Here is a 26,260-nt window from a genome sequence, read left to right as displayed (position 1 = left end):
GCATCACTTATCCTCCAGAAGGATGGAACTCAACAGCTATTTGCCTAACAGCAAGCATCAGTCCGTTTTAAGAGAAAAATCTCAAAGAGCTTGATGATTCACTTCAATGTTCAGTCTGCAGACATACTTAAAATCGCACTAGCATAGCCACTATTTTTGCGAAAATAGCAGGTTGTTTTACAATCAGGTTGTTGATTAAATATGAAAACAGGGAAGTCCAACTTGAAATAACTAAATATCCAGATAAGGAATCTAAATACAAAATATGTATAGCTTCTATCAACATGCCATTTAGTTAGTTAACGTCAGCCTTAGTTTCTTAACTAAAAATATAGCCAAGTCAAACTCAACAATGATACTTTGTACATTCTTAACAACTCATTATCTGGTTGAGTGGAGGAGGGAAGGCTTCCTAAAGGAATCCTTTCTACAAACGAAATTCCTATAAACTCAAAGGTAGTTTTGCCTGTAATAGGCACAAAGATGTATCTCTTGCGGTTTAGAGGATTCAAGAGATCAGGAACAGGAACAATCCTGACAAAGACCTTCACGTGGGTATGGCATGTGTCTACAGGCATTTATGTACAAACACACGCAGACCTCGTCATGTATGTACAAACATATATATACACACACACACACACTGAGAATAATCAACTGTCCGCGAAACATAACCAGTTGTTTAGAGAACAAAGATATACACTACAATTATATACAACCAACTATACACATCTCAGCATCTAGCCTAGGGAAGGGATTCTCAAACATTTTTCCACTAGGATACACAAGCAAGGTGCCATAATCACGTGTGTAAAACTCTCCCTTGGGCATAACAGATTTAGATAATGCTTAAAAAGGAATCTACAGGGAAGTGAATTACTAGGAAACACTGAAATCCCCACCATGAAGAGAAGTTCAGCAGTGAAAGTCCTTCATGATTGCCACAGCTTAAAGAAATTAAAAGTGCTGCTTACCCAGTTTTGGATTTACTGCAGCAGAACCGAGCAGCTGAAACAGACCGCAGAGCCTAAAACTCTCTCCCATCTGGCCCTTTACCGAAAAGGTTTGCAGACCTCAGCCTAGGCCTGAGAATGACACACAACCTCTGTGGTAACATCTTGGAAGCACAAAATCCAGAATATAGACAGGAAACTTAATTACAGCAGTTGTAGTAAGAACCATCTGGGATGAAAAATCCATCCCTGAGCTGTCAAATCTTTCTGGTGTCCTTAATGACAAAAGCCAGCTTAAGATCATTAAATACGGCTCCTGCATTTTGTCTGAAATCATGGTTATAAATTCAGCTTTGTGACCACAGCGGAGCAATGAGAGGACATTGGGTTCCAAATGAGAAGACCTGGGGCTTTCGGCAAATCACTTCTAAAAAGTAACTAAGACAAATACATTCTTCCATTATTATCCAATCTGTGTATTTAAAAAAAAAAACTATTAAAAGTACTAAAATGGCTGATAAAGAGTCTAGATGTTTTTTATAAGAAAGAAAAATGTACCTCTTTCCCTAAACAGAACTCTAAAAGTCCTCTTATTTTATTGTAAATCAGTAAAGGGGAGAAAAGCATCTAATTTGAGTGTGCTTAGTGGGTTCCATTTAATAAACAACTTAATGAGTGTGCGTAAGGACATGAATGTGCAGGAATTCCTCTCACCTATGTGGGCATCAGCTGCCCCTTTGTAAAAGAAGTGCGTAGATTCAACGGCCAGCATTGGTCATCTGTGCCAAATGACTAGCCTCAGTTTCTTCATCTGTAAAATTGGTTTAATAACAGAATCTACTTCCTGTGGGGATTATGAGGATTAAATGGATAAATCCACATAAAGGGCTTAGAACAGCACTCAATACATTTAGCTGTTATTATGGTTCTACTTGGGCATTTTATTAAATGTGTGTATATATATATATATATATATATACACACACACACACATATGTACGTATGTATGTGTGTGTGTGTGTGTGTGCGTGTGTGTGTATGGGTTAGGCATCTCCCCTGTTACAAGTACTATGTTGGAAAATGGGAATACAGAGATAGAACAGAAATTTATTCTCATATTAGGTAAGAATAAATGAAGTTGAAATCTGCAGAATTCTAATTTCAGTGTGCCTGCAAACTAATGATCTTCCGAAATGACAGTCAAATGCTGTTGTGCAGACCTGGCTTGTCAATTCTTATTTGCGAACAATAATTATTGTTCAAAATACCAATTAAGGTTCACTGCAGGGCACAATGGCACCAACTTTCTATCTGTGTTTTGAAAGTTCAGGGTTTGCTCAAGAAATGGCTTATGGTTGGATCACAGGAGGAAGAAAATAAAAATGTTGGCCCTTCTGGCTTCGTGGATGAAATACAAGCTTCTGAACCAAAGCGACTTGCCATGGAAGTACAGTTTTATTTGCTTTTTCTGTCCAACAAGTGTTTGCCGAGTGCCAACAGCGTAGCGGTGTCTGTTACAACTCACGGTTGTCGTGGTCCCTGCATCGGGGAACTGGCAAGGCAGGGCAAGCAAGCGACTGCAGTAAAGTGTGATGGACAGCAGGATGGGGAAGCCCAGTGTGATGTGGGAGCACGTGGTGGGGAACTACACCTGTCGAGTCCAGGGGACTGGAGGAAGAAATACTAAAGCTGTGACCTGAAAGATAGGCAGGAATTCAGCAAGCACAGGAAGTAGGAGACTTCTGGGCACAGGTGACACCATGAGAGGGGAGCTGAGAGCAGCTGTGTTGCATGGATGAAGCAAGTGAGGAGTGGTGGCAAGAGATGACTTTGGGGGTAATCAAAATGGACTGCGTGTTACCCTAATGGCAATGAGAAGTCAGAGAAAGTTCTAAGCATGCATATGCAAGACTGGTTATCAAAGTGGAAGCAATTCATGAAATATTAGCTTGACCTGAAATGCAAAAGAGGGAAAGTCAGTTAGGGTAGTCCTTCCCTGCCTGCTCCAGAGGTTGGCCCATCTCTCTTTCGTCTTAACCTGTGTGTAGCTAAAATACTATATACATCAGAGAGTAAAGTAGAAAAATATTTGCCTTCTTATTTACAAAGTGGGTGCCTGCACATGCTCTATCCTCACTACTGAACAAGCACAATAGCTTAGAAGGTGTGCAATGGCCACTCTCAGTGTGGACCCGAGGGCTCCATTCCAAGGCGATGGCAGTGAGGTGGAGCCACAGACTTGAACTAGATGACCTGAGTTTGAATCCTACCCAGCTCTTCTGCTCACCGAATGTCATTTAACCTCTCCCCATCTGCAATGAGGATTCTTTCTCTGACATCACTTGGTAGACTGTATGTCACAAAATCTCAATATTTTCCTTATTTTTATACAGTTCCACAATTTGAAAGGTACCCCTCTCTCCAAGCGGACTTTCACCCTGATGGTGAATTCCAAGGACTGCATTAGAAATCAGTCTCCAGTCTTGTTTAATCACAAAATCCACAAATCCAGCTGTAAAGCAACAAGCAGGGGGACAAGCCAGAGGACTGCAAAACTCGTCAGTAGAAATCCATCAGCTACTCAACGATACCATAGACTCTTCTCCTCTGAACAGACATTTGCAACAAAGGAACATTTGAGTTCCTTTGAAAAAAGGGAATGCATTAAGTCAAGGCATTAGGATAACTTCTGCTGACTGCTGGTCCAGTCTATACGTCTGAACACGCTGAACAGAAACTCTAGGTGAATTCACTCTAGGAGTCATCTCCCATTTTCTGATTTAAAAAAGAAATGTCATCTTTAAAAAGTTTCTATTCCAAATCTCCACAATCTCCAAAAATGTTAATTTATTTTCAAAATGCCTTAAACTTTTATTAGGATGATTTGTATATTATAATACATATTTAACCATACTCAGTAGATGTTGACTCTGACAACAGAATTAGCTGTAACCATACATGAACTGTTTAATTTATAAAATACAGTGATAGAAGAGTCTAAATTCTAACCACTAAGAATGCCCTTATTTTTTTTTTAATCATTAATAGAGTTTTACATCTCCAGGAACACTCACAGTTCTGTTTCTAACCTTTCCAAACAGCAATAAAAAAATATTTTCTCATAACTACTCACTGACGGAGAAGACATTTCCAGTAAGTACAGACCATTTTCTTATCATTGTAAAATTTTCCCATTCTCCCCATCAGCTGTGTAAATATCCAAACGTATTATGGAAATTTGAAACTTCTCCCGACTAAGGGCCACCCAGTAAAGTTCTCTTTAGTAATGCTCCAAGTAACTCTCCTGAGCTGTAGTTGGAAGAATAAAGGTCGTTTAGAATCCGTGTGCTGAGCTCTTTCTCTACCTTATTATGTGTTATCTGACCAAGTAGCCAAGGCCACATGGCACACAGGTCACCAAAAAAGGCAGCTTCCTCAACTTCAAAGCCGATTCAGTAAGATGGCCCTAACAATTTTCATCAAGCCAACTCAGAGATGTTATGAAGCTCAAATAAAAAAACACATGTGAAAGTGCTTAGAAAAAATTGTAAGTACTTTCCAAAAGTATGGGATCAATATTAAACAATCCTCTTTGATTAGAAAAGCAGCTTGCTCTTTCTTCCAAAAAACTGAAATCATAGGAGTCTTTTTTTTTTAAATAAGAAAAGCTAAAATGATACTGCATATTCTTTAAAAATATATTTATACTAAAGACTTTCTAATCTATTTAATATGTTGGCTTTGCAGCTGTAGTTAAGGGGTTCCCATCAATAAGTAGAAGGTCAGGGCAACAATGAGAAGCAAACAAAACGGAGAGGAGAAGGTTTGATAGGCAGCTGATGGCATAAAAATGTCTTCATACTTGTAAATACTGACAACACGTTCTGAAGTCGGTGGTGAGTCTATGTCGTGTCGGGTGATAGAGCCTTTAAGGAAGAAAGAGGAAGGGGTCAGTAAAAAAAGAAAAGAAAGAAAGAAAAGAGATTTAAAATGACATATGCAAACAACAGAAAGACCAGACAAGTCTTTAGCATTGAATCCATAAGCCAGGATTATAAAGATCTGGAATCAGGTATTAGAGCTATCAAAGAATTCTTTGCAACTGTACCTAAATAGGAATAGAAGGAACATCGAAATTACCTAAATTTGCCCCCTAAAGACTGGTTCTCATGGATGCAGACACCCACTACCAGAAGAACATTACGGATCTCTCCACTTCACCCCACATTGTTGGTTCTTCATATCATATGAACGCCCACTTTCAAGGTCTCTAATGAGTTTCATCTCACTAATTCCAAACGGAAAACTATGTTGATTTCAGAAAGCAAGAGCTACAATTTCTCCCCCTCAAATGTACCTTTCCTCTATGGGTCATCAACCACTCCTGATCACGCTCTCCTTCTAGATGGAGGTCTCTGTCCCTGTCTGTGGGTAATGAAGTGGTGGTCGGCCCAGGCTGAACCAGAGAGTGTGCAGGTGTGCGGTGCACACATCTGTATGGCTGAGAGGCAGAGGGAGGTAGCAGGAGAATTAAGACACCAAACAAGTGTTTGGACAATAGACTTTTTTTTTTTAACCTGATGAGACATGTAAAGAGGGAAAGGCTGTGTACATGGGATGCTTAAAAAGCTGAAGTTGATTCAAAGTGCCTGACCTCCTGAATAAGCCACATGGAAATTGGGTTAGGGGGACTATAGGAGTGTGAGTTCAGTGCAAAGGTCTCCTTGGAAAGAGGGCTCAGAGTGAGTGTTCTTTAAAGTCCTATCTGCTAAGGAAGCCCTACCAAACTGGACATGTTAATTCCCTGCTCCAACCTCTGTGCTGGCTCCTGTTAGCACAAGTCAAACTCAGGTTGGTAGAGATTTTTCTTTCAACAGACACAAACACATGCCCCTCTCCTATCTAACCTAACCTCCCTCACTGGTCATGTACATGGACTCCTAGTCTTATCCATAGAGCTCCACTTCCCTTAAGGGAAACCTAATCCCACATCCCCTTTAAGCTTAAACTATAGTCCCTTTAAGAAACTTTAAGAGAACAGATAGGGGGCGCCTGGGTGGCTCAGCGGGTTAAAGCCTCGGCCTTTGGCTCAGGTCCTGATCCAGGGTCCCAGAATCAAGCCCCACATCAGGCTCTCTGATCAGCAGGGAGCCTGCTTCCCTTCCTCTCTCTGTCTCTGCCTGCCTCTATGCCTACTTTTGATCTCTATCTGTCAAATAAATAAATAAAATCTTAAAAAAAAAAAAAAAAAGATTCAACAGAACACCCTGCACTTTAAAAAAAAAAACAAAAACGAGATCGGTTAGGATTTGATCAATAGAGAGGGATTGAATCAGTAACGGGTGCACGAGCCTGTATATGGGGTAGGAATAGGCTGCTCTGTTTGGGGACAATGAGAACACCTAGAGTCCTGGAGGGCTGATTAGGCAAAGTGGGACAGACTTGAGGAGGGTCTGGAATGTTAGGCTTGTTATTCCATTTATGTCAGACGATGACTTTCCCAAGTACGGCATTCCCCAATTTGTAAAGGAACTTCAAATACTCGTTTTCATTTCATGCTTACAACGATCCTTTGAAGTTGGTATTCTCATCATCTCCATTTTAAACACCAAGAAATTGGGAATTAAGAATTTAGATGAGAGCTGGGTATAGCAACCAATGGGGAAAACACACACTCAATTCTAAAAGTTTTAGGCTCCAAATCTCATGATTTTAAATAGGTTCATTTCTCCAGCCTGAGATATAATTTATTTCTGTGAGTACTGAAAAGTACTCAGAGATTTAACTGCAGATCCATTGTTGGGATCCTGGGAAATAAGCAAAATGGAAAGATGTCAGAAATCTGGAGGCCAACAAATGTTTTCCAATTAGAAATGGGCAAAAAAAAAAAAAAAAAAAAAATGGGGGCGCCTGGATGGCTTAGTCCATTCAGCATCTGCCGTCAGCTCAGGTCATGATCTCGGGGTCCTGGGATGGAGTCCCAGATAGGACTCCCTGCTCAGCAGAGAGTCTGCTTCTCTCTCTCCCTCTGAGCCTTCCCCTTGCTTGGGTTCTCACCCGCTCATGCGCTCTCTCTCTCTCTCTCTCCAAATGAAAAAAAAAGAAAAAGAAATAGGCAAAGAAGGTATAAAATCTCCAGACCAATCAATGGAAACTCCTACAAGGACCATGAACAACTCACTTCCATTCTTAGGCCGTTAGGCTTGATCAGCCAAGAGGAATGCTGTGTAACTTGATTTTGGCAACCTCCCAAAGGTCTCATGATATCCTTGGGTCTTTGTGGGGGATCTGCTGAAGAGCCTTGCCACTCAAAGTGAGGTCCCAATGATGCAGCATTCACTGGGAAGCTGGTTAGAAATGCAGTGTCTCAGGTTCCGCCCCAGACCTACTGAAACTGCATTTGAATATTGCCAGGTAATTCCTGTACATGTTAAAATTTGAGGAGATGGGCTAAATTATACGATAATTTGGTAGATTTGTGACTACCAGAATAGTCATAAAGTGAACACTAATGGGATGGTTGGTGTCAGTCTCTACAGAAGTCTCCAGATGTCCTTTCCTGTTCAATATTTTTTATATTTATTTTTATTTTTTTTAAGATTTTATTTATTTATTTGAGAGAGAGAGAGAGAAAGCACAAGCAGGGGGAGCAGCAGGCAGAGGGAGAGGGAGAAGCAGGCTTCAGCTGAGCAAGGAGCCCAGTGCGGAGCTCAATCCCAGGAACCTGGGAACATGACCAGAACCGAAGGCAGATGTTTCACCAACTGAACCACCCAAGCGCCCCTTATTTATTTATTTTCAATATTTTTTATTCTTAGCGTATAAGCGCTAAGAATACTCACTGACTTTGGAGTCAGACCTAGGACTGAATTTTAGTTCTTCCATTCATTGGTTGTATAGCCTTGAGCAAGTTCCTGAAACTCTCTAAAATGAGGAAGGTAATACCTATACCGCTTAAGGATGTGGTGAGGAGTAAATGAGAATGTTGTGAGAATTTAATACAACGCGCACCCCCACATTAACAGACCCGTGATCCATTCCATTAAGCACAGCGCTCGTCATAGACTGTCTTGTACTGTGCCAGCTGTGTACACGTAATTACTTGTCCATTTGTATGTCCATGTGTGTAACAAGTCCATTACAACTTCCTAAAAGCAGGATCCTTTCTCCTTTTTCTTTTACTCTCTCCAAAGGGCTTCTCACTCTCTTGTCCAATAAATAATGAATGCCAGCAAGGCAGTGTCTGGAGTTTAATCCAGATGCCAAAATGTAAGCTTACCCTGAATGGCTGGACCCCAGGCAAACAGATAATACCAACTCAAATGCAGATCGACAATTGTCTCGTCTCTGGGAACGTTCACAGGGCGTTTAAATCTGCAGGTGACCCGATTGTTCTCAAAGACTCCTTCTTCATCTCTGGCAGGATTTCTCTGGATCTCCTTGGCCCACTGGCCAACATTATAGAAATGCTGTATGCGGACCCTGCCATTGTCATCGTGGACACAGGCCATGACGTCATCACCACCCTGCATGGAAACGATAAAGGAAGGAGTCAAAGGTGCGTCTTTTACAAACTTCTCTGCTAGAAAGAAATTTCACTCAGATATCTCTGCCTCATTATCTCTGTAATTTGAAATCTCACCTCCCCAAATTATTTTTATTAAAAAAGCTTTAACCAGGGTGCCTGGGTGGCACAGTGGGTTAAGCCGCTGCCTTTGGCTCAGGGTCCCGCATTGGGCTCTCTGCTCAGTGGGGAGCCTGCTTCCTCCTCTTTCTCTGCCTGCCTCTCCACCTACTTGTGATCTCTCTGTCAAATAAATAAATACAGCGATTTAGTCCTCCTGCTGAAGATGCACACCGAACCTAATCATGAAGAAACAAACCCAACTGAGAGTCATTCTACAAAAAATCATTACAAAAAGTATTCCAAGACATACTTGTGATCTTCAAAGGAGCCAATGTCATGAAAGACCACACACACACATGCACACAAACGCACACACACACACACACACACGGTAAAGAAACAATTTCAATAAAAAAGACAAAGCATTCATGACAACTAGTAATATTCCTAGACAGAATCCCAAATCATAAAATAAGAATGTCTATAAAAGGTAGTTTTATATGGGCAACACCAGAAAATGGGCACGATGTTTGATCATCCTATCATGTTAATGTTAAACTTCCTGACTTTAACGAATAGATTGACTCTCCAAAGCTTCCAGGAAATAATAAAAGTAATAGCAAGTAACAGGAGCAGCATCAGGGGAGAGAAATAAAGCACATGTGGCAAAACGTCATCATTTGTGGAAAAAAAAAGTTCTGGACGTGGACAGCGGTGATGGTTGCACATGTGAACATAGTTAATGCCACTGAGGTGTACATTTTTAAATGGTTAAAATGATAGATTTTACATTTATGTACATTTACTCCGTGGGGGTCCTGATAATGAGAAAAGCTAGGAATGTGTGAGGGCAGGGGTATATGGGGTATATGGGGTATGAGGGGCAGAAAATTTTCTGTGCCTTTCTTCAATTTTGCTGTGAACCCAAAACTGCTCTAAAAATAGTCTCATTAAAAAAAAAAAAAACCTATAATGTACCATTTCAAAAAAAGTTTAAGGTTATTAAAAAGAGGTTCCATTTTGCTTTTCCCTTACATCAGGTTTTGAAAAAAAATTTCATCTGTGCTTGGAATAAAAGGAGAAGAAAAGAGAGACTTACCTGTTAAAGGCCTTCAGATAGCAAAATGTCAAACATAGGGGCACCTGGGTGGCACAGTCGGTTAAGCCACCAACTCTTGGTTTTGGCTCAGGTCATGACCTCAGGGGCCTGGGATCAAGCCCTGAGTCAGGGTCTGTGCGCAGCAGGGAGTCTGCCTGAGGATTCTCACTCTCTCTCACCCCTCCCCACTCATGCTCTCTCAAATAAATATATCTTTTTCAAAAAATGTCAAACATAAAATTCGAATGCCCCTTACTCAACCTCCCTCCTAGGAGTAACCTAATCTGTTTTTTTGTTTTTTTTTTTAAGATTTTATTTATTTATTTTACAGACAGAGATCACAAGTAGGCAGAGAGGCAGGCAGAGAGAGGAGAAAACAGGCTCCCCGCTGAGCAGAGAGCCCGATGCGGGGCTCGATCCCAGGACCCTGAGATCATGACTCGAGCAGAAGGCAGAGGCTTAACCCACTGAACCACCCAGGGGCCCCTGAGCACCTTAATCTTAACAGCTGCACCATGAACACAAATGCATCTAGGACAGGAAATAGTCATTTGCATTGCAAGCCAGCTTCTGGGATGGCACACACCTGCTGTTTCTCTCACTGACCCTAAAGTAGGAGACGAGACATGCAGATTCATATCCATGCAGTCTTACCAGGTAGGCCCACTGTCTTACTGCCAGTACTGGCTTTGGTAGAAGCTCATTGTTCTGGTGACCTTTCCAAGAGCAAATCCCCCAGAGCTCTAACTGCTTAGCCTGATCCCCCAGTCTCTACTTAATACCCACTTACAACCTCTCCCAGATCCACCAGTGAACACTGTCAGCACTACCTTCAAAGCATATCCCAAATCTGAGCACTTCTCGCCACGCCCACTGCTGTAAGCTGATCTGAGCCGGCCTCCTCTCCTTATGGGAACCTCAGGGCAGGCCAGAGGAAGAGAGGGAGGCTCCTCATGGTGGAGCAGCAGCCTGTGCAAGTGTACAGGGGCCCGCATCAGGCTCTCTGCTCAGCGGGGAGCCTGCTTCCCCCCCAGCCCCTCTCTCTCTGCCTGCCACTCTGCCTACTTGTGATCTCTGTCTGTCAAATAAATAAATAAAATCTTAAAAAAAGGAAAAAAGTGCAGGGGCCCAAGAAAGTCTGGCTGTCTGGGAAGCACCCTGGCACAGTGAGATGGCAAATGATGGTATCACACAGGGAAGAGGGAAGAAGACAGCTGAGACACAGAGAGAAGCAGAGGTAAGAGATGGACAGCTGCCTGGGGTCCACATGCTCTGCCTGGTCCTGCTCTGGGTTCCTGGTCTCTCTGAGGTCCAGAGGTGTACTGTGGAAGACTGAATTGTTGCGTTCGAGTCTTCATTCCCCAGTAGTACTATTACATACCTGCCCCTTCACAGGGCCTCTTGGGCAGGACAGTGAACTTCCCAATCCTTTCATTCTGGGCTTGGCTGTATTACTCACTTTGGGCAATGAAATGTTAGCAGATGTGACATGAACAAGGGTTTGAAATAGGCTTGGAGGTCTCTTGCCCTTCTGTCTCTGCCATGAGAATGACATGCCTTGGTAGTTCCAGAATGATGACAGAAAACCCAAATCCAACTCAGGTGCTGGGGTCAAGCCCAGCTGAACCCTAACCAAGGGCCACACACGTAAACAAGAAATAAATGCTTCTAAACCACGTGGTTTGGAGGCTCTTCTTGCAGCATTACTGCCCAAATAACTAACAAATGCAGGTACCACACGATAACTCATATTTCTGTAACCAGCCCTTCCTTTTCTTTTTAAGCTAGCTTGAATTTTTTTTTCACTTGCAATCAGAGAGCCATAACCAATATAATTGGTATACTGCTTTTATCAATTTATTTCCCTTGCTTTGAAAAAGAAAATCAAATGTTGGAGATGCACATATTTCACCATGGCACGGTGGCTGAGAGAAACCATGCCTGTTCTCCAAAATCTAAAGTAGCACAGAGAACTAAGGGGGAAAAAATCATCTTTAATCTTGATTTGCGTCTTACCATTTTCTTGTCTGAAGAGAATCCAACTGCCACCCAACCATCTGTGTCAGCACTCAGCTCAAATTCCACATCGGCCCCTATCATCCGGTAGCTGAGGAAGTAGTCACAGGTCTCTGCGTTACAGCCCGGCTTGCCGTATCTATAGGATAGAACAAAACAGAGCACCGCTGCTTCATCTTCTTACTTGCAAAACATTAAGAAGGCAACAATGTATCAGGCAGAGTGAAGCAAGATTACCAAATGAATGAGATCCTTTCTACTAGGAATCTGAAAACCAGTTTCACTTGGGAGAGATCTTGGAAAATATCTGCTCCTTTTTACCTACATAGAAGCTGAGGACCAGAGATGGGAAGGGGCTGGCTTGCATAGTGAGTCAGTAGCTGCAAGAGAACTTGAACCTGGGCATCCACTCCCAGCCAGAGTTCTCAACATTATATTAGAGTTTCTCAGATATTCGTTAGGACTGAGTTCTTTCTGAATCCCTTTCAGGGGAAGAAATTCTCAGAGTTAATAAACTGTCTTTGTGAATTAAATATATACCAGTTCTTTTTCACTTACAAGTTTTCATAAACTAAATTAACAAAAACTTACAGATTAAATATAAATCAAACTACAGACCCAGGAACGTGTAAATTCTGAGCATTCAGGTAATGGATGGTGTAGTCTTACTGAAGGTAGATTTTGCTTACCTGCACAGGCCATATCTCACTATACCGCGCAGGGTCTCTTGGTTAAACACGTTCTTTACTACTATACATGATTCTACTTTCCTCCGCTTTTATCTGTTTGAATGGCTGCAAAACACTCATACATAGGGGCACCTGGGTGGCTCAGTGGTTTAGGCCTCTGCCTTTGGCTCGGGTCATGATCCCAGGGTCCTGGGATCGAGCCCCACATCGGGCTCTCTGCTCAGCGGGGAGCCTGCTTCCTCCTCTCTCTCTCTGCCTGCCTCTCTGCCTATTTGTGACCTCTGTCTTTCAAATAAATAAATAAAATCTTAAAAAAAAAAAAACCACTCATACATACCTCAAATGAATACCTCATTTGGTATTCCCTGAGCATGAATGCCTCATTTATTTATAAAATCTGCCTTGGCTCTATCGGGCTATCGTACAATTACAAATCAGGACACCAGAGTACTGAGCAGTATAAACTGGTTATCCACATAATCCGATTATGCATACATTCATCATTTTAAGGGGCATGATTGCAATGGAAACACAAATTTAAATTTTCATCCAGGGGACTTGTGGATCCTTTAAGAATCAGAAAGCCCCAGTGAGAGGGACATTGCTTCATGCCATTTTCAGAAGAACAGAAAACTGTAGCAATGGGTGGGACAAGGGAAACTCGGGCGGAAGGTACCTGAAGGAACAGGGCACAAGGCTGCCAAGTACTGACTGAGAAGGGAGGCAAGGAACATGCCAGCAGGCTGGCAGGGACCCTGAATGTCTGGGAAGAGATGTGAGCTGAGGACATTGTAGAAGAGGGTGAAAATGTTGAATGGTTGTAAAGAAAGTTAGAGGATTGAATGGGCCAGAAAACGAATCACCCCAAAGACAGCAGGTACCAAAATTCCTTCCCTTCTAGAAAACGTCCCCCAGTCACCAGAGTTAACATTGCTGGCCCGTTTCCTCAATAATAGTATTATACGGATTCTTAAAAATTCCTTAGAGGGGTGTCTGGGTGGCTCAGTCAGTCAAGCATATGATTTTGGCTCAGGTTATGATCTCAGAGTCCTGGGATCGAGCCCCACGGCAGACTCCTTGACCAGCGGTGAATCTGCTTCTCCCTCTTCCTCTGCCCCTCCACCTGCTTGTGCCCTCTCTCTCTCTGTCTCTCAAAAATAAATAAATAAAATCTTTAAAGAAAATTCCTTAGAAATACCCTTGTAATCCAAAGAGAAATCAAAACCCCTTTATTTAATTTTTTTCTCCTTAGACCTTGAGCACTGAGCAAAAGAAAAAAAATTCAGAACTTTCAGTGCAATGGGCATCACAACCTTTACTCAAGGACAATTTAGTTTAGGAAATAACAGTTTCAAAGAGGAGGTGGCTTTTCCAACAAAGTGGGGCTGTCTGGACGGGAGGCTCACCATCTATATCAGTGTTTGCTAGTTCTGGGCCATCATGTCTTGATAGAGCATGACTAGTAATCACGTGGGGACTCCCTAAACCTGACAAACCAAACTCACTACAATCATCAGTGCTCATGATGAGAGAGTATCATCCAGATACCCCTAAGTCATGACTATTTGAAAAGAAATTTGGTCTCAGACGTATCTATCATGGTCTGTCCCACTCACAGCCCTGCTACTAAGACACAGCCCACATCACGTGATTCTTTTTCATACAGCCAACTGATCAGGAGTAGACACCTGGGCCAACGGCAGTATGGTCATATATGAAAAACCAGAGAAGGACATTCCAGTGCCAAAGAGCCTTTGAGAGCTTGTGGCCTCTAAGATTGGAGACTGGGGTGGCCATTGGAAGCAGGCCACACCCCTTCAGACACTCTGAGGGGGCTGTAGGCCCTTGATTAGAGCAAGTTGTACACATCGGAAATACTACCTCGAGAAGTAAATCAGTGCCTTAGCCTTAAAGTTATCCAACTTGCAGATCTACCAACCTAAAGCATCCCTTAGTTTTTCCACAGTCATCCACTTTGATTTTGGCAAATGGATCCACAGGAGGAGCAGTAGGGAAAGGGTAACCTAGACGGTGAGAATAAACAATGGTTAGAAAATCCAGTGACAGCTTTTCCAAGGAGAAATTTTTCTTTTCAGTATGTTGACTATTTTCTATCACGTGTGTCTAGAAACGTTTAGGTCCTCAGAAAAGGGCTTCATGTAAGCCTAATCACCCTCTTGAGGAGGGGAGGGTGTAGGGCACATGTCTTTGAGCCAGTCTTACATGTGAACTGAGAATTATGTGGCCTTTCCCTCATTATACAGGCAGGGAACATGAGGCAGAGAGGTGGCCTAATTTCATAAAACCATGGGCTCGCCACCATCCCTGGGAGTGTGAACATCACAGTGTTCATACAATAGCCATGCTCTAAAAGGAAAAAAAGTCAACAATGAAATATTTGTATATTTGATAGTAGAGGTTTTCCATTTATACCTATACAGGATAATAGGATTTCCCCCTTTCTCTGAACTCCCATCTCTCACGAAGTTTATAGGACATTTTCCTGGCTCACTAAATTCTTCAAACACATTGTTTCTAACAACTGAGTCTCTTTCTCGTAAGATCGCTTAACGTCCTAATGCATTCAACCACACACTGAAGGGTAGGCCTGCACTATGCTTTCGGTCTGTGACAGCAAGATTTCTTCTCCTCAGCTGTTAACTCCATGCATATGGGAACCACATGGGGTCATCTTGGGCTCTCTGTCCAGCATAGTGCTTGGCACTGGATTACATGATTGTCAAATGAATAAATAAAATCACCCACAGCTACTAGGCAATGTAAATAAATATAAGGGATCCTGCCCAGGAGCTGTGAGCAGAAGGAGCTGTACTGGGGTCCTGAGGAGAGGCCCATTATAGCCTTTCAAGTTGGGAGAGAGTTAGGGAAAGTACAAGCCTCCCAGGTATTTTGGAAACAAGGTTTCCAGGGCCTTGAGGACCTTTCCAGCTTTGTTAGGAAAAGGTCATTTATTACTGTTCAGTAAAAACTCAGTCATAAGACCCTTCAGATGTATTATCAGTGGGTCATATGCTTAGGGGATGATTGCCAATATATACATTTTGGGCAGAGATAAAGGAAGTTTCCAAAGGAATTTTTATATGTCAAAGTAGACTACAGGATCCTAGGGGTTGGGCTAAGAGTACCTTTGCCCTTAGTAAGGTACTAAAGAAACTTAAGTAAAGAAACAAGTAACTGGGGCACCTGGGTAGCTCAGTGGGTTAAGCCACTGCCTTTGGCTCAGGTCATGATCTCAGGGTCCTGGGATCGAGTCCCACATTGGGCTCTCTGCTCGGCAGGGAGCCCGCTTCCTCCTCTTTCTCTGCCTGCCTCTCTGCCTGCCTCTCTGCCTACTTGTGATCTCTCTCTGTCAAATAAATAAATAAAATCTTTAAAAAAAAAAAAAAAAGAAAAGAAACAAGTAACTTAAGGAAACTTTAATTTTTCTTTTGCCTTTGCTTCCCATATCACACTAGATTGTACTTTTAAAAAAAGCCGCTAAGCCACACTTTCCTGGCACACATCTGTACACTTTGGACAGTTCATTTCTACTACCCTAGATCTTGATCACACGCTAAAATACAGCACTAGTAGCTTTTTGCCATCTTTAAGTAGGGAGCCCGACATGGCAGTGGATCCCAGGACGCTGGGATCATGACCCGAGCTGAAGACAAATGCTTAACCCACTGAGCCACCCAGGGCACCATAAATAAATTTTTTAAAAATTCTGTAGGTAACTGAAACAGACAGTCTCTTACAATGCTGCTTCTCAGTTTCCCCATCTTCTTCTGATATCTTTACCACTTCCTAGCACCTAGAACACATACACTGGCATACAGCAGATTTCCATCTCAATAAATGCCAGTTATTATTACTATTGGGTTACTATTACTATTAACTTTTGTAAACTGGACTGAGAACTAATAACTGTTGGGTAAGATAATCTCTAGAAGAACGGGTTTCTAAGCTCTAAATACAAGCAAGCTTTGGAACAAAACTCATTTATTAACAAACCAAACTACCTTTTAGTGTTAGCAAATGGCTTCTTAGGGGTTTTCTAGTGCTAATTTCCTATTCTCTTTTACAATTCTAAAACTTGGAGTGAGAACTTGTTTTGCCAAATGCTTTTGGGGCATATCTTTTTCTCTGGTTTTGTAAGATGTTGTATAATCAAGAATTTGACTGGTTTTTGTCCATGGTCCCTGGGTGAGAGGCTTGGAACTTACCAGCGCGACTGTCTTTGTTACTCATGAGCCCCTTGGGCTCACACTGGATTTTATGCTAAGAGATGAGAGGGCTCGGGAAGGGGATGGCCCCCAGAAAAACCAACCATGACTAGAGGTTTGGGACTGTCAGCCAGCCCCTGGGGACTATATTTAATTATGTAGTCAGTGATTAAATCAGTAATGCCTATATAATGAGACCCCAATAACAACTCCGGACACAAGCTCAATCCCGCTTCCTGGTTGGTGAACAAACTAATACTAGGGAGGGTGACAAGGTCTGATTCCATGAGGAGAGGATATAGGAACTCTCATTTGGGGGATCCCCAGACTTCCCTCATGTGTGTCTTCACCAGCTGTTCCTGAATTATATCCTTTATAGGAAGTACAGGGCCTTCCTGAACTCTGTGAAATAATCAAGTGAATATTACAGAACCTGAGGGGGGCTGAGGGTAGCCCCAGGATTCACAGCCAGTTCATCTACAGTGAGAGCGGTCGTGTTATGGACCACCCCCCTTTGGTGTGTGGGGTCCGCGCTAGCTCTGGGTTATTAGCACCAGAAATTAATTTCACTCTACTAATTGGGGTTGGCAGAATAATATTAAATGCAGCAACATTACCATTTCCCCCCTGAATTTAAATGATCTATTTGGCACAAATTTAGTTTGGCCCATGTGCCAGTATTTAAGCTGTCGTCCGTGAGCTACAACCCAGCCTTCTATAGCCAACTCTATGATGGGCTGAGCACTCCACAAACCACATTTCTCCTTTGCCAACTGGCTAGGCTCTGCCAAAAGGAAACATTGGACAAAGGTTAGGAGGCAGGAAGAAGGGAAGACCATTCCTTCCTGATGGGGTTTTAGAATACAGGTGAGGTTCTGTGGGGTGGAGTCCAGATCCAGTGACCAAGGAAGAATTCCTGAGACATCTTAGGTGCAAAATAGTGGTTTATTAAAGTGCGGGGACAGGACCTGTGGGCAGGAAGAGCTGCTGCCCCGGGGTCGTGAAGGGCGGCTGATTATACACTATGGGATTGGGGGTAGTAAGGCAAAAGGGGTTTCAAAAGGATTTTCGTATGTTAAAGACAACTCACAGGATACCAGGAGCCTTGCCGTTTTTCACGTTAAGGTTGTTTTTCCCTCTATGAAGGTTGTTTCTCCCAACTATGTTCATAGTTGGGAAGTTCCTGGAGGAACATTACACTCTCCCCACTTCAAGTATCTGTCAAGATTATAAACATTTAACTGTGTCTACATTTCCTTCTGGAAGCGAGGTTATTCAGAGAAATGCTTTGTTCTTCTAGATTCCTAAGACATTTGTAAACTGAGGGAGACTCATGTCTTACAGGATTGTGATCTCTACAGATGAACTGTTTTCCCTATAGGGCAGCCAGGAGTGCCTGAGGAATGTCCATGTATGCCATGGCGGGGGGGGGCAGCTTCTGCTTTGTCCTCAGCTTGCCTTTTGTTCCCTCATCATTTCCAACTGGATTGCTGCCCACCACTCCACTCCTCAGTGATCCTGCTTCATCCTTGCTGTGGCAAGTTGGTTCCAGCTTCCAGCTTGCTTTCTAGACTCTCCTAACCAGCCTGTCATGCCCTCAAAGGAACCGGCAGCAGCTGGGCAGAGAGCACCATTCTCAGAGGATGGGCTGCAGTTTTGGGGGCTTTGAGGGGGTCTCTTGGCTGAGCTTCTAGATTCTCACTGCCTCAAGCCCTTCTCTGTGCCCTGACACATCCCACCACCCAGTCCCAGGGGCAGTAGCTGCTTCCAACCATTCCTATCTCTGTGCCCCGTTTTGCTTCTCCAGTCCCCCAGCACCTACTTAGCTCCTGGGGCTGGTCATCCTCTTTAGGAACAACAACAAAAAAGCTTAGAACTGGTTTCTGTCTTTCTGATCAGATCTTGATGGATAGAGACTGAATGGATTAATCCTTAAATACCAACACAATGGATTTGCAGGCTGTACCTTATCATCCATTCTCTTGGTAACGAGCGAGAGAGTGTCGTTCAACAGGGTTTTTGACAGGCTTTGTACAACTGGACTGGCACATTATCTTGATGGCACAATTTTGATTTTTAAGTCTGTAGGTGCAGCAAATGAAACCGATGACATTTGTTGGCTTGGCCTGGGACAGTCCTAACAGTCTATGCAAAGCCCATCTTCTATTTCCCCCTAATCCGTTCCTAAGCCCACTTTCCTCCTGGTCTAGAGTATTTCCTATGTAACCTTCTGCAAAGCCTGCACGTTTTAACAGAATGAGCACTCTGACGCATACATCTTAGAAAAGCAGTATTTTACTGTGCTATACTGAAAGGGGGGTTGGGAGGTAAACGTCTCATCTGTTCCTGCTCCTCAGAGATCAGGGAACTCTGCCTGCCGAGGGTGAGGTCCCGCCTTACTGCAAAAACCCTTTCATGTTCCCAAAAACAACATCCTGAAAGTCTTGCATGATTCCCTTATAAAATAATCACCAAAGTGCCTTTAGCAGAACCTGGATCTACCGTGGAGGCTCCACGCCCAATTTTTTACCGAGCTACCAACACCACCGTGCCACACTGCCCACAGAAGGCGAGGCCCTGACCATTCCAGGCCATGTAGGAGATATCCAGAAGCACCCAAGCAGAGCAGACTAGCAAGGGCCCACCCTGACTCACCAGTCACCATCCCTATGTTGATTTTTATAAGTGTGTGCTCTTGAAAAGTGGGAGCCTTATGCATGCTTTCAATCTGCATAAGCGATACTGTGTGGTACAGCTTCTCCTACTTATTACTTTCCTTTGGAAATCTATCCCTATATATAAACGTGAGACCTGTTATTATTCCTGACTGAAGAGCATTCTCAGATATGCATATAACCAGATTTTTTTGAAATAACCTCTCAGGGTGCCTGGGTGGCTCAGCGGGTTAAAGCCTCTGCCTTCGGCTCAGGTCATGATCCCAGGGTCCTGGGATCAAGCCCCGCATAGGGCTCTCTGCTCAGCAAGGAGCCTGCCACTCTGCCTACTTGTGATCTCTGCCTGTCAAATAAATAAATAAAGTATTTAAAAAAGAAAAAAAAGAAAAGGAAATAACCTCTCAATTGCCTTAATGTTTGAAGTACCTTCAATGTTTGATTCATCAAAAAATTTTTTTTAATAATGATGAGAAGAACTGCCTTACATAGGCTTCTTATGGACATATTATGCAAGAGGTTTTTGTTTTGTTTCAGTAAACCCCAGAGAGCTAGAGCTAGGTCACACCATTCATTCCAGGAGGCTCGGTGAGGTCAGAGGGGAAGGGTCTATCATCCCACCCCCAGAGCCCGAGGTTCCGATTTTCCCTCCAGTCTTGCCTGTACCTGATAGTATCCCACATTCTCAGTATTTTAATTTGTATTTCCCCAAATACTAGTGCAGCTAAACATCTCGTATCTGTATTAGGCACTTGGGTTTCCTTTTCTATGGTGTGTATACACACAATCGTTGAACTTTTTTTTTAAACTTGGTTTTTGGTCTTTCTCACGGGAGTTTATGCACATTTCTGATACTAATTCACTGTTGGTTCACTGTTGGTTTCACACGCTACATTTCTCCCCCCTTCTGGTCTGCTCCTCATCTTGCCTTTTTTCTCGGATATCCTTCCTTGGAAAACAAAATCTTTAAATGTGATGATGTTGGGGAGATCATTTTTCTTCCTTTGTTTTGTGTTTTTAGAGTCTGGTCCCAGAGATAAATCTGCATTCCAAGGACCTGAAGATCTTTCCCTGCACGTTTATTTATTAACGTTTCACATCTAGACTGGACCCATTTGGAATTTATTTTTTTTAATACAATGTGAAGAAAACAGCTCTATTTTTCTCACTACATTGACTCAATTTTTCTCACTGCCATTTACTCAAATAACTTATCTTTTCCCTAGCAATTTATGAGAACAACTCAATAATTTACTGGTTCTCAGAGGAACATAGGTCTATTTCTGGACTCTCTGCTTTGTTCTCTGGTTTATTTAGTGGTTCCTGAGCCAGGATCAGTGTATGAATTGCCAGGCTTTGTAACATATCTCAGCAATTCACAGAACTTGGTTCTTCCATGCAAAGGATGGATACTAATTTGTCAAGTTCTCTCCCCAAATACTGCTGGGCTCCTGTATGGAACTGTGGTAAATGAACAGATGAATGGGGAGGGGGGAGAGCTGACATCTTTGTAATGCCAAGTCACCCCTTCCAAGATCGTGATATATTTCCCATTTATTCATAGTTTTCATATCACTTAATAGTTAAAAAATGGTTTCTCCACACAGGACCAGGGCATTCTTTAGTAGGCAAAATTTGGACATATATACAGATTTTTGTTGCTATTTTAGATATCTTGTTTTGACATCATCTAGCTTATTTTTCACTAAAAAAGAAGAGAGCTTTTGGTTTACTTATGTCGATCTTGTCTATGGTAACTATAAGGCATTCACCTGATTATGGATCTATTGATTCTTTCCAATTTGCTATGTAAATATTCCTCTCAAGAGGGCTAGAAAAACATATATTCATACAAAGACTTGTACAGAGATGTTCATGGCAGCATTATTCATAATAGCCAAAAATGGGAAATAACCCAAATATCCATCAATTGCTGACTATCTGTGGTTTCCTTTCTTGTCTAATTCCCAGATACTCTCTGTTCCTTTTCTGAAATCCCTTGAGCCTGCTTTGCCATCCTCCGCTGGGTGGTTAATGGCTTCTGGTTTGCTATTTATTGCTTCTAATTGACTGCTTGGCTCACAGCCCTCAGGTATTAATTTAGTCTTGATTCCTTGAAGTTTTAACCAGCAGCTGTCTGTTCAAATCTGAGAACAACTGCACCAGCCTCTTTCTCTTTCTAAACTACCTGAATCGTTGCTTCTGCTTATCAGGGTCATAGAATGAAGTACACAGGTCGAGGAGATTTAGAGAATGTAAAATATAGAAAGCTCCACACAAGCTTTTGCCTTGGCACTCCACCAGGTAGAAAACAGCAGTTCCCCACTAACTGCCTACGCCATTGATTCCAAGCCCCTTTCCTCAAGTCTGCCCACAAATACAGCCCATTCAGCCCATGCCACTGTATTTCAGAGTACAGATCAACAGGGACCCTCTATTCCAAAGAGCTGGACACCCTGTACCATCTTATCCATAAAGGGAATGAACAAATCTACGTAGTTCCCTGCTACTTTCTAGCTGTGTGGCTTTCGCTAAGATTTTTCCGTGGGACAGTTTTCTGCACTGACTTAGTGGCAGGGGATGGGGAGAAAGAGACAATCAGGAAGGTTCCCTGAAAGAGGTGTTAGGAATGTACGGATGAGTTGTATAGGCTTAAAGAGTGGGAATCCCTAAGAATTCTGAAATCTAGCACAGTTAAGTGGTGCCTGGGTGGGTTAGTCAGTCAGGTGTTCATCTCTTGATTTGGGCTCAGGTCATGATCTCAGGGTCACGAGATGGAGCCCTGCAATGGGCTCCTTGCTGGGCGTGGAAACTGCTTACTGAATCTCTCTCTCTCTCCCTCTGCCCCTCCCCTCCACCCTGCACATTCTCTCCAAATAGCATAATTAAACCAAAACATGAAATAAATTTTTAAAAATGAACGTGTTTAGGGGGTACTTAAAGGTAACAAATTAGCCAGGTTTCAGCTCTGGTTTTAGAGGTCTTGGGCTATCAGGACACTGGAGAAATGGTTTCTAGACAGGGTGGGTGATGGTCAGTGGGCTTTCCAGTGAATTTTCCAGTGGGCTTTTCAGTGAATTCTCCATCTCCATTAGTCTAATTCCCTTTTTTGGATTTACATACTACCAGGCCATCTTTTCATTGGAAATTCAGTTAGTTGGCTACTTTGAATCTGAAAAGAGGGTCCCCTGCATAGAAGAAACATTTATTCTAATCACTAGGAAAAGACAACCTCATTTGTACTGGTAGAAAGAGTAATTCTTTCTACCTGGGTGGCTCAGTCAGTCAAGGGTCTGCCTTCAGCTCAGGTCATGATCCCAGGGTCCTAGGATGGAGCCCTACATTGGGCTCCCTGCTCAGCAAGGAGGCTGTTTCTCTCTCTGCCTGCCATACCCCCTGCTTGTACTCCCTTTCTCCATCAAATAAATAAAAATACAGTCTTAAAAAGAAGAAGAAAGAGTAGTTTAAAGGCACTATTTCTACCTCTTCGCTTGCCACTTCCTTCAAAATTAATCTGGGTCCCTCCTTCTCCATTGAATTTATCTCAAGAAAATTCACCTCTCATCTCCTGAATCCATCAACTATTTCAAGCCGTCACACTATTGGGCCTCACCAAGGCTTTGGACACTACACCCTGACGTCCCCTTTCCCTTCACTTTCTGGGTTAGAACATCCACCTGGGACATTTGCCTGGTCTGCTTCTCTCGCTCTGCCAGTACCCTTTAAGGCATTGTCATTGACTATTTCTAAGGATCTGGAGAAAATCTCTATTGAAGATCCATAGGGCTAAAACCCAGGCCCAGGGTTATCTAGTGGAGGTGCTGCCCCTGAGAAGCTCAAACCTCCCCACTAGCACCCACCAGCTGGATGTAGGATCTGCACTTGAAGATAGTGAAAGTGCTGGAGAGAAGAGATTTGCGAAGGGGAGGAGTAAGAGAGGACTGTAAAAGGAAGTTGGTCCAAAGAGAACATTCCAGATAAACGAGCTGAGGCTTCCTCCACTGAGCAGGCTGGAACTATCATGGATTTCTGGGGGTCAGAGTTGAGCCTCAGGCTGCCTGTGCAGGACCGGTGAGAAGGGTAAGCAGACAAACCAGGGATTTGTACACACCTTGCCTGCCCTTTTGCCCTGTGGGGTCACCTCACCTAAATGTCCTCCCTCTTCTGGCTCATCAAAGGCTTTCATACTTCCTAGCTCAACTCTATAAAGCCTTCCTTATGGCTGCAGCCACCAGACGTCCATGTTCATAAAACCATCTGGACTCTACAACTAACTTCATTCTCTCTGTATATACCAAGGGACATAGAGCATCTGACCTTGATCTCCTCTGTTAGGGACATGTGCCCAATGAGAATATGAGCTCTCAGGTGCCGTGTGGGAGTCACCTGGCAGCATGCTGGGCTGACTACGAACAGAATAAATATGTATTAGATACTTTCAGAAACAGATGGGCTTTGAAATGTTTGATCATTTCCAGAGTGATACCGCTGCTTCTGCTTCTCCCTCTCCTCCCCCTCCCCCGTCCCTCCTCCTACCCAACCACATGGCTGCCTGGCTAGAAGACTACATTCCCCAGCCTCTCTTGCAGCTAGGTCATGTCACTATGTTCTTGCCAAAGGAATACGAAGAGCAGTGACCTGTGCAACCAGCCTAAAAGGTAATGGTCTGTCTTACATTTCCTCTTTCCTCAAGCTTGAACAAGGACATTCAAGCAACCCATCTTCCACCACACCGATGAGGATGACACTTTACTGGATGGTGGAACAGAGCTGTCCCGACCTCGTGGAACAGAGCTGTGCCAACTGCCCAGACCGGTCAGATTCATGTGAGAAAAAAATAAAGTGCTTTATTTAAGCCACTATAGGTAGGGGTGTCTGTTTCAGCACTTGAACCTCCACCCAATTAATATATTCCCCCAAATTCAACCTTTCCATTTCAATACAATAATTCCAATTCTTTAAAAAACTGGACATATTGCCTCTCAGCTAAAAGGCTACCTTTCCCAGTCTCCTTTGCATTTACATGTGGCCACGTTGTGGCCAATGAAGTATAATTGTTCTATGGGACTTCTGAGTAATCTCCTTATAAAATAGTTAGTGACCTACTTCCCACTTTCTCTTTCCCACTGTCTGGACTGTGAGTGTAGTGGCTGGAGATCAAGCAGCCATTTTGGACTATGAGGTTTCAGGCTAAGATTTGTGAAGAAGCAGAAGGCCAGGATCCAAGGTCTCTGATGAGGATGGAACCTCCAATACCAGCCCAGACTGCCTACTTTTAGATTTCTTTACATGACAGAGAAACTTCTATCTTATTTAAGCTATTAATGTGTGCTTGTTGTATGTAGCTAAAACGAATCCTTCATAACAAATATACACAGCCTCCTATCAGTTGCAAGAATAGTTCAACCCCAATTTAATTCTTGCATATTCCTCTTAGCATAAAAATAGGAAAATCATTACTTTCCAAACTGGAGAAGAGGCCAGTTTCTATTCCTTCTACACAGAATCAGCTTGGCTTTTGTGCTCACTAAAGCAACTCCACAGGGAGGTCTGGAGCTGAAAAACCCCTAGTCTCTGGCCCAGCAGCCCCCAACAATGGTGGCTCACAGCGGGGAACCCTAACACGTGTGCTAACAGAAAAGAACTGGGATGGAAGTCGGGACAGAAATAGGCCCGAGCTAGAATGGCACGGCAGTCAGCAGGAACAGAACGCTGAGAGGTTGGGGCGCTAGTCTCTGCAAATTTAGGTCAATACAGTCAGGGAGAAAATAAGACAACATCACTTTAAATTGTGATTTCTAATTCCCACCAGCTCCCCTGATCTCACACACCCCAGGCCAGATGGAGGCCTCCTCCCCTACCACCCGTTACCCCAACCCCGGACAGGGAGAGTGGAGGCCCGAGCCAAGAACTGGGGGAGCCCAGGCTCACCCCACCTGTCCTCAGCCTCTCAGGGCTCGGCTGACCACCTCCTTCTCCTGGCCTCAGTCTCCCTACCTGTAAAGCGGGCGGCGGGTGGAAGGCGCTGACAACTATCCGGGTGCCTCCTGCAGGCCGGCGGGGGTCTGAGCAGGGCGCTCCCGATTCCAGTCCCGCAGTGCCAGGGCTACATCCATCGGTCTCCTTACCAAACCGCCCCTCCGGCCGCCTCGGTCCCCCACCCCCACCCCCACCCCGCGTCTCCCTCCCGCAGCCCCTCGCCCTCTCGCAGTCTCACCCTCCTCGGACAGGTAGCGCAGGTCGTAGAACTCCCCGGCGAAGGTGCCATAGGAGGAGTCGTGGCGCGGCACCGACTCGTCGGCGCCCGTGTCCCCCCGCCCGCGGCCCCGGGGTCCCCGGCCCCCGGGGCCCGCGCCGTCGTCTGCGGGGCTGGCGGCGCAAGTGGTGGGCCCCGCCAGCAGCAGCAAGAGCAGCGGCCCCCAGGCCCCCGGGCGCTGCCGGGGCGGTCGTGCCATCGCTGCGCACCGATCCCGCAGCCAGGCCGCTCGGGGCCGTAGCGGGGGCGCCGCGGGCGCCGGACGAGCACTGCGCCGCTACGGCTACCGCCGCGGTCAGCACGCGCCCGCCCCCGCCCGCAGCCCGCGCGGCCGCGCAGCCGCCGGTCCCCGCCGCCGCGCGCCTCGCTCTGCGCATCCTCCAGCCGGCGCGATGCGTCCCCTTCCTCCTAGCATCCTCTCCTCGCGGCTCGGACTCTCTGCTAGCGGTTTCCCTTCCTCCGTTCTTAATTCCAGTCTCCCCATCCGCTCCCTCCCTCCCTCCACTAGTCCCTCCCCTACCACAAACAGACGTGGCCCTTCTAGACCCTTGCTTCCGTGTGGTCCGCGGACCAGCTGCATGGCATCCCCAGGAAGCTCGCTGGCATCACCAATCCCAGGCCTCACTGCAGACCCACGAATCGGGATATGCATGTCACCAACATCCCCAGGAGACCTCAGTGCACATCCAGTTTAAGAAATGCTCCCTGGAGGGCGTACCTTG

The 26,260-nt window shown here is 44.2% G+C and overlaps 1 protein-coding gene across 1 annotated transcript; it reads right to left on the bottom strand.

Annotated features, from left to right (window-relative positions):
• Positions 1-1,916: 1,916 nt before the first annotated feature.
• FRRS1L (ferric chelate reductase 1 like) lies at positions 1,917-25,851 on the bottom strand. Its single transcript, XM_059411119.1, has 5 exons — positions 25,500-25,851; positions 14,324-14,408; positions 11,696-11,834; positions 8,233-8,479; positions 1,917-4,879 (listed from the first exon to the last, which is right to left on the bottom strand). Exons 1-5 carry the CDS (start codon positions 25,735-25,737, stop codon positions 4,707-4,709), a joined length of 882 nt encoding a protein of 293 aa, XP_059267102.1. The 5' UTR covers positions 25,738-25,851; the 3' UTR covers positions 1,917-4,706.
• Positions 25,852-26,260: the final 409 nt, after the last annotated feature.

The sequence above is a fragment of the Mustela nigripes genome, chromosome 9 (genome assembly GCF_022355385.1).
Source record: "Mustela nigripes isolate SB6536 chromosome 9, MUSNIG.SB6536, whole genome shotgun sequence".
Taxonomy (NCBI): Eukaryota; Metazoa; Chordata; class Mammalia; order Carnivora; family Mustelidae; genus Mustela; species Mustela nigripes.
The sequence above is the reverse complement of the archived record's forward strand: the minus strand, read 5'-3'. Positions and strand labels throughout refer to the sequence as shown.